The 13,675-nt window shown below is 40.1% G+C and overlaps 1 protein-coding gene across 2 annotated transcripts in view; it reads left to right on the top strand.

The window, feature by feature from the left end:
* The window catches only part of AP2B1 (adaptor related protein complex 2 subunit beta 1), a 148,455-nt gene that overhangs the window by 70,621 nt on the left and 64,159 nt on the right, over nucleotides 1-13,675 (top strand). For both annotated transcript variants that reach the window (XM_089676606.1, XM_089676605.1), the window contains exons 10-13: nucleotides 3,921-4,036; nucleotides 4,120-4,285; nucleotides 7,001-7,099; nucleotides 13,177-13,436. In XM_089676606.1, the coding sequence (XP_089532732.1) occupies nucleotides 3,921-4,036; nucleotides 4,120-4,285; nucleotides 7,001-7,099; nucleotides 13,177-13,436 (641 nt within the window). The remainder of the gene's footprint in view (nucleotides 1-3,920; nucleotides 4,037-4,119; nucleotides 4,286-7,000; nucleotides 7,100-13,176; nucleotides 13,437-13,675) is intronic.

Raw genomic sequence — 13,675 nt, 5'->3', positions numbered from 1 at the left:
CAGCTGTAAACCAACCTAATCAAAAGTGTTTGCTTTTAAGTTATATTCAAAAGAACAAAGATCTGAAATTTAACCTAAAAACAAACCTTTATTACGTTGTAAATTACTAGTCCTTAGATGTTGTGACTGCATTATATTACTTTTTCAGGCAAAGTACATTTTCTGCAAGTACAAAAACAAAATGCGTTAATCCTATTAGAAAATGTATGCTCTTGTATCTTCAATGCACTAAGGTGAAAAATCCAACATTGTTATTTGTTCTGTTGTTGCTGTAATATAAGGGATTTATATAGTGCCAACCATTTCTACAGCACTTTACAAAATTAAGAGACAGTACAGTTACAATCCAATTAAAGAAGGGTTCAGAGGGCCCTCCTCAAGAGCTTACAATCTCAAGGGAGAGGCAAGTGGTACAAAGAGTAATGACTGTGGAGGGACGAGTTGTAAAATTCCAGTTTTGTTTTTGGAGGGGAAGATTTATTTAAAGTAATGTTTTAATGAGATTTAAATTCTACACCACAGTCATTCTAGAGCACAACTGTGTTTTGAGATGTCTGGTGGGTCATCTGCTTGCTAAGGTTGAGGTGGTAAGGGAGAAGATAGAAGTGACGAGGCTGGGGCAAGGTAGAGGTGAGATTTTGTCCTAAAGGTAGTCCAATGCAGAGTAGTAAAAGAAGGCTTTAACAGGTAACAGTGTTTGTGGGTTAACTGTTTTCTGGTTGGAAGGATGGAGGTTAAAGATTGACTGAGTGATAAACTGAAAAGGTTTTGGGCAGAGAGATTAAAAGGGGTGTTTGGAGGTTACAATGAGTGCTAAGGTGGGAGAATACAAGATACTGAGTATTGCCATCAGAATGAGTAGAGGTGTGTGTCCACTGCATTTGGCCAAATGATGCAGTTAGGTGGAGGACTTGAAAGGTACATGGGATGTTAACATCACCAAGGATGATAGTGGGTATTTCAGAGGAGAGAAGAGGAGTTCTTAGGGCGCATCTGCCTTGGAGACCAATTGAGGGAGACAGTAGAAATGGGCACTAGAGCAGCACTTCCAGGAGTAGAAGCAGACTATGGGCAGGACAGAAGAGAACAAGAAGGCGCTTCTAAGTGCAGTACATCCACATATTTATTGGTGAAAACATTTCAGAGGAGAGAATAGGCTAGCCAGGAAAGTAGTCAAGGAAGTGTGACACCGACCCCCAAGACCAATAAAAATCACAGCAGTCTGCAGAGAAACTGAAGAAAAGAGACAAATGCAGAGAGGAAGGTGTATGAAGAACGTAAAGTGCTTTTTGGGAATAGAGGCAGTCCAACTTCACCTCCCTTTTGTCCACTATGTCTGAGTGAGTGAGTCCAGTGGAGGCTACCATGGGAGAGGCAGACAGTTTCCTGAAAACAGCTTTCAGTAACAGCAAGTAAGCTAAAGGAGTTGGTGATAAAAAAAAGTAATTGGCACAGGTAAGCTTTCAATAGACAGAGCAGGCATTCTGTGGACACATGAGAAAGGGGGGTTCTTCAAATCATGGGAATAAGAATTCGATTGTTAGGGTTGTTGCTGCTGCTAGATGAAAGGAATGCTGGTTGTGGGGGTGGAAGTTAGATGGTAGGAGCTGGGTTTAGTTGAAATATCCCCAGATGGCAGGGATTACAAGAAGCCTAGAGAGGTAGGATTGGAGGGAAATTTATATGACTCTGGGTTCACACTAATTCGGTGTGGAATTTGCAATGTTTTCTGTGCGATTTCCGCACCGCATCAGAATCGCACCCCGTTCATGTGTACCGCTGCAGGTGTGTATGTTAAGAACACCCTGAAATCGGTCCGCAAAATGCGGTGCAATATGCAGAATCAGATTGCATAGGTGTGAATACCCATGTGATCCGATTCTAGTGCGGACCAAAAAAAAGGGTCCTGCATCTTTTTGGTGAGTGTGCGGTGCGATTAGAGCCATACAAAATGTATGGCTCCAAATGCACCGCACACAATTTGCATGTGATTTGCACAGGAATTCGGTGCGGTTCCTCTGCGCATCACATGTATTGTACCGAACTGCATATATGTGAACCTGGGCTTAAGGCATATTCCCCTGTGTTTACTTGCATCCTCTCTGGGGTGGAGTTCTGTCTCTTGGCGCTTTCTTATGTGTAGCTTACATTGAGTGCCTAATTTAGGAATGTCCTGTACCTCTGAAGCAATGTACTTAGAGCAGAGATGGATTCTGTCTGTGCCTGACACCCCTGTTATCAGCATTTCTCATCTGCATTTTGTGGACAACAAAACCTCTTATGTAGAAGAGAAGATGAGGTGTTTGTAGACCAAATCTAGAGAGCAGCTTTGGGTGACAATGCTGCTCCTTCATAGATAATAGTACATTTAATGAACATTATTGCCCTAGGACAGGAAGTGTCTTACTGGCAGGATCACCAAGTAGAAAAAAATGCCTGAAAAAAAAAATGCAGCCACCAAATCTAAGGACTGGTAAGCTGCAATATATAACATTTGTGTTTGGGTTTAGTTATTCTTCAACATATATAAGTGGAAGACATGCACCACTATCAAGATCTCCCTGACCTTGTACTGCTACTTTTAAGATTACCAACTCTGAGATATAAATGAATACAACTAACCAGAGATCAAAGCTTGTTAAGGTGCCTACTGAACAATTCTGAGATACACATGGCTAGCACTTTATCAGTTTATGGCAGCAGAAAGGTAGCCTATGATAGGGTTGTCCCACTGTAATAACATAAATCAGTTTGTCCAGCACTCTTGTTTATAGTGTGTGAAAAAAATCCAGAGATCTCATTCTCTAGGTTACACTGTCTTAGGTTCCAGTTCATATTTCATTTTGGGTTAAGTGAAGCTAAAACTGGCCACTTGCCGTTGCTGAGTAGTAGATGGCTTGCTGTGTAGACATTTGGTTATTCATTTTTTTTTACAAGTTACCGGGTGAGAAACTAGTTCACTCTTGGTTCTTTAGGTTGTTCAGTCCAGCAATGGACTTCTGCAGGTTACTTCTTTCAAATCCACAGCACAGCAATTTTTTTGCTTAATAAAAAAACCTAAAACATGTATTTAAAATAATTTTTACATTTTGTTTAAAAAAACGTTTACATTTATTTTAAAATAATTTTTAAAAAAATCATTTAAAATACCTGCTTATCTACTTTAAATGTTACTAAACCCACAACAGTAAAATCAGTCTGTATATGCAGTAAAGCATGCTTGTTATACTCACTGCAGAACCTAAGGGGTGAATCTTCCTTATTGTGTAAAAAGGCTGTTGTATCGCGTCTTCACTGATCCTCCCCATTTTCTACTGTCCCCAATCCATCTGCTGATAGTACAGAGTTTTAGGAGTCACTCTGCACATGCTCAGTTTAGTGTTTATTTCTAGAGAGTTATTGTTTTCTTTGGGATGGTGCATGTGATCAGCAGAGGGCCAGTCAGCGCTGGCCAGACACATACAGTCAGAGGAGAATGAAAACATCTCCTACAAGCTTTAACCAGCGCTCAGCAGGACACGGATAGAAGTCACAAGACTGCTATATACTGCTAATGAGAAAAGGTATTTAGCAGTTTATATTTACTAAATTAATTGCATTTCCATGTTGTATGTAATGTGAGAGACTGGACATGGTGAATGTAGGTTCCTGATCTATGTGCTCATAATCCTATCACATCTGATACTGTATAACCTAAAGAAACACAATGTAAAAATGACCTCAAACATGCTGTATGCGTGTTCAGCTTTGCTTACTAAGAGCAGACTAAATTGGTACTTATAAAAGTAACATAACACCACATTTAAGATATGATGTGGTTATTGTTGGAAGAAGTTTGTAAAAGTAGTGTTGGTGAATGCTTGTAACAGTAAATACAATTGGTGACAAATGGTATCCTCACATTTTTTTTTTTATCTTAGCAATCTGCGGAGAGGTGTGTAAGCACCCTTCTTGACCTTATTCAGACCAAGGTAAATTATGTAGTGCAAGAAGCCATTGTTGTCATCAGGGACATCTTCCGCAAGTATCCGAACAAGTAAGTTTTCCCTGTTGGTGCAATGAACCAAAAATTCTGTACTGCATAAATGACTGGTGAATAATTGCTATTGTATGCGCCAGATATGAGAGCATCATCGCCACATTATGTGAAAATCTGGACTCACTGGATGAGCCTGATGCTCGAGCTGCCATGATCTGGATCGTGGGAGAATATGCAGAACGTATTGATAATGCTGATGAACTGCTGGAGAGCTTTTTGGAAGGATTCCATGATGAGAGCACACAGGTAAATTTAGCTGCAAGCAAAGTTTAACCAGTTGCCTACTGGGCACATTTACCCCCTTCCTGCCCAGGCCAATTTTCATCTTTCAGCACTGTTGCACTTCAAATGACAATTGTGCAGTCATGCAACACTGTACCCATATGAAATTTATATAATTTTTTCACACAAATAGATTTCTTTTGGTGGTATTTAATCATCACTGTTTTTTTATTTTATTTGCACTATAAATGCATTTTTCTTTGTTTCTGTTATAAAATTTTGCAAATAAATAATCTTTCTACACACATTTAGGCCAAATATATTCTGCTACATTTATTTGGTGAAAATAACCAAAATCTGTGTTTATTATTTAGTTGGTAGGAAAGATATAGAGTCCACAAACTATGGTATATATCTAAAAATCAATAAAACCTGATGTACTGACGGCCTATCTCATTTCTTGAGGCCCAAAAATGCCAGGACAGTAAAAATACCCCCAAAATGACCGCTTTGCGGAAAGAAGCCAGACTGTGGCCAGTGGGAGTAGAAATTTGTCCTGGCATAAGTGGGAGAAAATGGTGTTCCATTTTTAGCATTTGGGTGAGGAATAGTACTCCATCTTTGGCATTAGTTCATGGAATAGTGCACAATCAATGGTGTCATTGGGTGGAATTGTGCCCTATCATTGGTATCAGTGGGATGAATAGTGCCCCATCATTGGTATCAGTGGGATGAATAGTGCCCCATAATTGGTATCAGTGGGAGGAATAGTGCCCCATCATTGGTATCAGTGGGATGAATAGTGCCCCATCATTGGTATCAGTGGGAGGAATAATGCCCCATCATTGGTATCAGTGGGAGGAATAATGCCCCATCATTGGTATCAGTGGGGTGAATAGTGCCCCATCATTGGTATCAGTGGATGGAATAATGCCCCATCATTGGTATCGGTGGAAGCAATAGTGCACCATTATTGTTATCAGTGGAAGGAATACTGGACCATTATTGGTATTAGTGGGAGGAATAGTGCCCCATTTTTGTTTTCAGTGGGAGAAATAGTGCCCCATTATTGGTGTTAGTGGGAGGAATAATGCCCCATTATAGGTGTCAATGGGAGAAATACTGCCCCGTTATTGGTGTCAGTGGAAGGAATAGTGCCCCGTTATTGGTGTCAGTGGGAGGAATAGTGCCCAGTTATTGGTGTCAGTGGGAGGAATAGTGCCCCATTATTGGTGTAAGTGGCAGGAATAGCGCCCCATCTTTGGTGTCAGTGGGAGGAATAGTGTCCCACCATTGGAGTCAGTGAAGGAATAGTGCCACATCATTTGTGTCAGTGAAGTAATAGTGCCCCATCATTGGTGTAAGTGCAGGACTTTTTGCCCTGCTTTTGGTGTCGGAGGAATAGAGACTCATATCAGTGGTGCCTAAAAGGCCAAATAAAAGTAAGCAAAGGGCCGCATCTGGCCTCTGGGCCTTAGTTTGGAGACCACTGGTATAAGCAGGCGTTTATACCGAATGAAACTAATTCATTCAGTAGTTTTTGTTGTGGTCAGCTGTGATTGGCTACAGCTAATCACATGCTACAGATGGGCTGTGATTGGCCCAGTCTATACATGTGACCACTGTGACCAATCACATCTAGCAGCACAGTTGTAAGCAATGAAAGGAAGACATTCATTGTTTACAACTGTCATGTCATCTGCTGTGATTGCTTATAGCAATAGCTTATAGCTTATAGCAATCACATGACACTGGCAGCAGGCCAGTGTAGTGATCTGTCATTGGCTGTGTCCGGTGGACATCCGGTGACAGATTGTACCGCAGCCTGTGGCACGATCCTGCGAGGACATTATATGACATTCGGTTGTCATGTTACAATAACCAGGCGAGAAGAAGTTAAACCAGAACTCAAGGTTTACTGTGACATAAAATAATATGTTTTGGACCAAGCTGGCCCAAACAAACTATTTACTTCACTAACAGATGTGCCCACTTTGAGCACTGTGTAAACTGTATGTAGCATCCGCTACATACAGTATACATTGCTGTATTCCAGCAGTGAGACAGGGACTTATCGTCCCGTTCCTGGGACAAAATTGAGTCAAGCTGATTGCTGCTCAGTCATTCATAGGAATCCTTATATTTTATGCATGAATACAAGGCTTCCGCTGAGTGGCTGAGATGGAGAGGCAGGCAGATGATGTCAGGATCTCTACCTCAGCCACTCGTAAGAAGCCTTGAATTCATTCATAAAATACAAGGCTTCCTATGAACGGCTGAGCGGCACTTAACCTGACTCGATCTTGTTCCAGGTATGAAATCCTCATCCCGCTGCCGAAACACAGTGCTCTATTTTGAATGTAACTGATGCTACATACACTTTATATACTGCTCACAGTGGACACATCTATTAATGAAGGAAATAGTTTGGGCCAGCTTGGCCCAAATTAACTGTTTAAAGTCACAATAAACCTGGAGTTAGGCTTTGAGGTGGAGCTTTTGTTGATTAGGGTGGTCCTAATTTCTTTTTCATTAGTATTGGTTGCCAGGTAAATTTTTCGATCGGTGTAAACGCATTCACGCTTGTTTTTTTACCAGTTGGTACCTAATAAACAACTGGATTTTCTGATTGCTCATATAAACCTCCAGTTGTGTTTGATTACTATCAATAAAAAAAAATCTATGACTCAAAATTTTTATGGCATTATCTTTTTTAATATTCTTTGGTTGTTTCTTTAGGTGCAGCTCACACTTTTGACTGCTATTGTTAAACTCTTCCTGAAGAAGCCATCAGAAACACAAGAACTAGTGCAGCAAGTTCTGAGCCTAGCTACACAGGTATGGGTATAAAATGTTGGATATTTCACATATTGATTCTGAAATGAGTATGACTGTAAAGTTTTCTTTATAATACCATGATTACATTGTTTTAGTACGGAGTTTTTGTTTCCGTACATAGTATGGTTATAGATAATAGTACATCATGGGAGCTGTATTTCTGGTGCAGTGAAAGAAGTATTCATTCAAGAGAGAGGCCAGATCAAATCGCTAAAGGCCTTTGTAGGACTGATGAGAATATCCAACATCAATGTTCTTATCGTTATCACTGCATATGAACAGGTATATGGTAGAGTCTACTATTACTGCCATTCTTCAACCCTCTCACTGGGATTCTACCCTATTTTAAACCTGATTGCTAACCAGTTTCCAGGGTGAATGGCTCTTGCCATTTGTAGTCTCCCTCAATGAAAACATTTATTCCACTAGTTTCCAGGTGCCATCATTTTGGCCCCAGCAGCCCTGGAACACTCAGCCAAGTAATATAGTGCTGTAATCTAGTACGTGCAAGATAAGATGCATGCTAAATGCTCTTCATGGTGCTCTGTGTAGCATGCACTGTACTGTTTTAGGGTCCTATGACTACACACCAATGTGACAAAATGAAAGTATTTTAAAAGAAGTCCATGAATTGGGGATATAGAAAAATGCATAGTAAGGAACTGACACAAAAAATATTAGAGCCGAAAGAGCGAGAGAGAGTTGTGTTCCCTGCTGCTGAGAGGGGAACTTTTGCCTGCTGATCTGTGCTCCCACTTACAGCCTCTGCTCTGTCAACAATAGCTAGCACAAGGCTGTTCTGAGAGCTTAGAGACAGAGCTGTAAGGTGGGGAGGGGGTTGTGAGCAAGTGAAACTAGAATGATCCCACACTTCAATAGAAATATTGATTACAAGCTGTGTAAAACAGCCTGCAGCAAAGAAAATGAACAATATTCAGGCAATGTAAAGGCATGGATGGTGAATAGGTTGTTGAATATCTCCTTAAATTGGACCTTTCACCTAAAAGGATATTCGTTTATTGATGCCAAAATGCTGCAGTAAAAACATGTATTAAAGAAAATGTCAAATATAAAAATATCTTACTATTAAAAAGTGTGTTAGTTACAGTAGGATGAGTTTATACATTTGTTTCATTGTTGCTGCCTTTCTGAAACCAATGGTAGTAGCACTATTGGTGGGCGAGGGTGTTTGCTGGCAAACTTCATGATGTTGAGTTTTCAAAGGAAAATATAAATATAATTTTACCTTTTTAAAAACCTGGAGAAATATCCACCACTGTTAAAGCTCCCAATATAAACACAAATTATATGGTAACAATTCCAAAGCTTTTATTTAACACCAAGACATTAAGACTATCAACCCCAAAACAACATAGTAAAACCACATAAAATTCTAATAAACTATTGCTTAAATGTTCCAAAAGGAGTGTCAGATGTACAAACATGATTCCCCAGGTTTTAAAGATACTATTGAGTGGGGATGTAGCACCATAATACTTTTGGTTGGATATAGGAACATGTATTCATAAGTACAATTTTACAAACAGCCTCACTAATCCTAATTTTCCAAATTCATAATATATCTTTGTAAATATATAGAATCCTTTCTTATCTTTCCTGGAATTGTGAAGACATTCTATCTAGCCTGGCAAGCAATGACCTATACACAAGGTCCAACTTTACTTACGTGTCAGACTTTCTATTTATTACAATAACTTTTGTGGGCCGAGAGGCATGACTGTTTTCAGAACCCCTTGTACCCTGTTGTCTTATTCTTGTAGTCTTTCTACTAATGCAACTAATAGGTGACTTTAGTTAGGAGTAAGCATCTCCTAATAAAGGAAGCAACTACTCCTTTGGGAGTGAAAGGGTCTCTCACATTTGGCAAAAATAAAGAACATTTTACCTATGATACATTTTATCATTGACCCTTTGAGAGTCACAGGTACAGATATAAAGTGCAAGCACCTAGAGGTTCGTACACATACCCGAAGCAGCATTTTAGAGCCCCCAATTTACCTTGCTGCCAGGCTGTTCTGATTGGACAAAGCTGTGGTACCTTCTCGTAATGCAAAGCTTGCCTACCTGCACTTTTTTTTAGGCCAGAGAGGCAGCCTATATCAATAGGAATGTATGAGGGGTTGGAGGGAGCTCTGATATTTCCTGGTTGTAGCCCGATTAGTCTGGCAGTCAGACAGAGCAGGGGACTATGAAAGCTGCTACAGGTATATGCTGGTAAAGGTATATGCAAGCCCTTGTTACCTGCCCTTCATACCTGTCTGTTGCTTGTTGATTACGTTTTTTGTCTATTAAAGTGGCTCACTTTTTCACAAATTGTGATGTATGATAAGGTGACATGTATACTTCAGTATGATCTGTTTTGAAATACAGAAAAAATGCAATATTGATTTTATTTTAACAAGTATTATATGTACCTCTCTGAGTACTTTTAACTGCATATTCAGAAATTGAAGGTAAGAACAGGCTTTTAAAGCAGGTGCTGTGTTTTGTATATAAACCGGTAATGACAAAGGTATGACTTAACACTTGTCTTTGACATTCAGGTCTACGCTGTACGTAGATGAGAAATACAACCGAGGGCATCTCTGCAGATGCTTTTTAGTGCTAAACCCCTGAATCCCTAAAATCCTTCCATATCCAGTGGGATTCACTTTTATTTTGCCTTTTTCTCTGGTGTACCATTTTATCATTACAAGCTGTTCTTTGTGGAGGAGAATTAGGGAGGCCTTGAGAAAAGGGTTTTAGGAAAGGGCTATTGAGAGATAATCCACAGAGTCATACTGAGCCTGCATATTCTATTGCAACACTCATTTCTACCTTATATATTGTTTCCATGTTTCATGTCCAAAATTTATCAGAAATGTTTAATGCCTATGTACTGATCAAGTTCTTTTCCCTCAATGCAAAACAATTCACTTTATCCTTTAAAGCCTAACTCAGGGCAAATTTCAAAACTAACATATGTATTGGCAATCAAGTACCCTTCCTCTCAGCCTTCTGCAAAAAAATATTTGTGCGACCTAATGCACTATCCTCATTCAGTCATTGTTTCCATGCACCTGTCCTCTTGATTTCCTGCCCTGTGGACCAAAAAGCTTTTTGTCCGGCACCCAGTCCCCTCACCGTACCCATATAGTTCTCAGTGCTATTGTGTGCTGATGTACAGATGTCAATGTGAAGAGTAAGTTTGATGGAATTGGTAAAATGCTGCTATGATTAGCCTACCTGCCCTTTCCCTACCTACTTTCCCTTTCTTTCTGCATTTTTCTGAGGATGCAAAGCTACGAATCCGCCTTTCCACCCTTGACGCAATTCCTCCCAAGGATAAACCATAGTGTCTACTCATGGAACATGTATTCCTGGAAACTGTAGGGGATAATGTGAGGCTGCCGCCCAGACACTCCTCCAGGTTTCTGAGCATAGCTGCATAATTGTCGGTTCCTAGACCAAGTGCAATATGCAGCATTTTTAAAGCTTGTAATTTTAGGTGGATTTTTGTATGAGCTGAACAATAGTAAATAAAGCAGGGGATCCTGGAGTTTGGGCTTTACTATCAGATCGTGTTTGGTTGAACTGTGATTTGTGGTATTTTTTTTTTTTTTTATAAAAATGTTTATCATAACATTAACCCTTGTTATGATGGATAAAACTGAAAGGAGATGCAACTCACAAATATTTAAGGTGCAAAATCACTATCTTGCTACCTGTTGTAACTAAGCCTATTGTGAAAGCTCTTCGCAAATACCAAGATTCTAGATTGGAAATTTTGGATCCTTGTCTACTTGTCTTTCATTGCTGGGGAGTATGGGAACCAAAGCTGTTGTCAAGCTCTGCTACCCACCCCTCACTCATGCAGAAACCATGAACATAGGTCATTACATTTTTCAGCATTCTGAAAAGCCTCTTTATCAATCTCCATGGTCATAATGCGCTATTCTCTGAACTGCAGTTCACTAAGCAGGGCAAACCATCAGGCTCTCTTTAAAGGATAAGAAAAAAATAAATGCACATTTTATTTTACCTACAAAAAGATGTGCATTTATTATTTTTTTATTAGGAGACTGTAAAGCATTGCACCTGCGATCAGTAGATCGCGGGTGCAATGCAGGGCTCCTGTAGACTTTCATTCTGAGCTATCTGCTCATACCTTGTACGGGCAGGCAGTCACACACTGACAGGAAGACTCAATGAACTCTCTAGAGTGCTCACCAGTGCTCTTGTAGTTCATTGAGAACTACAGACTGTCAGCTGCAAAGGCTTGTTGATACTTGTAGTTCTCCCATTCACAGAACTCTGTGAATGAATGACATGGCCGGATGAACGGAGCCTCGCATAGCCACATCTTTTTTTAAATTGTGACAGCTGGCATTGTGTGAAGAAACCTGTGCCTGCTGACACAGTTGTGACTTGGGGGGTGTAACATGTTAAAAAGGTGAACTTATCCTTTAACCCTTTCGCTGCCAGGTCCATATGGCATGCAGTCCTACAGCACTGCTTCCAGTTGGCCCTCCATTCCCACTTCTGCTATAAGCTCATGGTCACTTCAGTGAACATGAACGTATAGCAGAATTGTTCAGCAGAGACTGCTGAACAAACCAGTAGTTCTAATCAGTGGATGACAATGAAACTGTAAAAAAAAAATTTGAAATTAAAAAAAAAAAAAAAATTGTAAGGCCTTATTCACGCAGGGCATATGACAGCGTATACCCCTGCAAGGGCCGTATTTACTTGCACAGGTGCTCCATGCATCCCCATGTAGGCAGTCCCATTGATGCCATTTGGGATGTAGCCCCTGCTTCCCAGTTCGACATCCATGTGGTTCCAGGCACATGTCCCTGAGCTCACACTGTCTGCGTTCGGGGTCGTGCACCCATACCCACGTGTGTGCCTTATTTGACAGCTCTGGCTCTTGGTGGTTGACCCAGCATGTGGGTTGACAGTAAATCCTCAGAACTTTTGTAATCTCTGACTAGAGAAATTTGGAGTTTATACGAGGCTGAACAGAGTAGTGGGGGAGCTAATGAGCGCTGTGTGTGTGCACTGGAAGAAATACATTAAAGTACCATGTACCAGTATGAAAAAATACCATGTTCTCTTTGTATTGCTTCCTTTGTTTGAAATCCCTGGTTTTCCTGCCAGTCCCTCTTATAGCTTGTTAAAAACTGACCACAATAGGCACAGTGTGGTCAGTTCTGTGATGGGAGCTAATCCAATGCTCAGGCTTCTACTGACACCCCCCCCCCTTTCCCACACAGCTATTCACTGGGAAGATCAGTGTATTGCTGTTTCTCCTCTTCCAGCTCCCTATGCAGCTGAGAACAGAGGGTATGTGATCACTTATGAAAAAGGGGAAAAAAGGTATTGATAATGTTTGTTTATATCTATACACAAATATTTTACCTTTCATTTCTATTTTGGTTGTTTTACATATACTTTAGGACATGGTTTACATATGCTTTGCCTTGCATTGCAAATAAGTGGATTGCATAAAGTACTGAGTCATTTGTTGTGTGAGCTTGCCCTGCTGTAAGGTCATTTTGGAGTTTGTAACTATAAGCTGGGGAAGTGCTTATACTAGCCATACACCTGACAATTTAAACCAGCTTTTAAATAAAATTAGAAAACAAACTAGCAAAGTAACCTATCACCAACAATGACAATTGTTTTATAGTTTTTAAAGAAACTGTTGTAGGCTGCATGCTTTGATCCATTTGATTGTTCTTGTAATTGAAAGCTGGTTAAAGATGATGGAAATTGTTTGAAATGGCCCGAATGTTGCCATGTGTATGGCGAGCATTAAAGTTTATTTAAAAACAAATTGTGCTTTAGAATTTAGATGTGCTGTTAGGCTTTTGCAGTCTCTAATATAGTTTTTTTTTTTAATGATCTCAGCATGAGGCCAAATATAATTAAATGTACAGCTGTAATTGGTTTGCCCATGGCATTTGGTCTAGGTTTAAAGCATTAAACATTTGTTTCGAATATTACCGCTGTTGATAATCGTGTATTGGTGACATATTGTGGGTGTGCTGAGTGTCACCTTCTTTTTATCAAAGGATTCTGATAACCCTGACCTACGTGATCGAGGATATATTTACTGGCGTTTGCTCTCCACTGACCCTGTGACTGCCAAAGAGGTGGTACTTTCCGAGAAGCCACTTATCTCTGAGGAGACGGACCTTATAGAACCCACTTTGCTGGATGAGCTGATTTGCCACATTGGATCTCTGGCTTCAGTGTACCACAAGCCACCCAATGCTTTTGTTGAAGGCAGCCATGGAGTCCATCGTAAACACCTACCAATCCAGCATGGAAGGTGAGCGTTGTGGTCCTTTTGTAAAATGGTAAATAATATTTCATCTGAGAATGCTTTACTGTGAAAAAGTATTTCATGTTTGTTATTAAGGGTAGGTAGCACAGGGAATTTCTGCTATTATAGCAGACTTTAGGAGCCTTAACTAATGTCAATTAAAAATCTGTATTTAACCCTCCCAACCTAGAGCTAAAAGGTGCTTTAAGGTAAACATGTCATAAACCTGGGCAGTGAAAACTGAA

The sequence above is a fragment of the Staurois parvus genome, unplaced genomic scaffold, assembly GCF_062004578.1.
Source record: "Staurois parvus isolate SC_StPar_1 unplaced genomic scaffold, SC_StPar_1.0 ptg000172l, whole genome shotgun sequence".
Taxonomy (NCBI): Eukaryota; Metazoa; Chordata; class Amphibia; order Anura; family Ranidae; genus Staurois; species Staurois parvus.
This window is presented reverse-complemented; position numbering and strand designations above follow the sequence as displayed.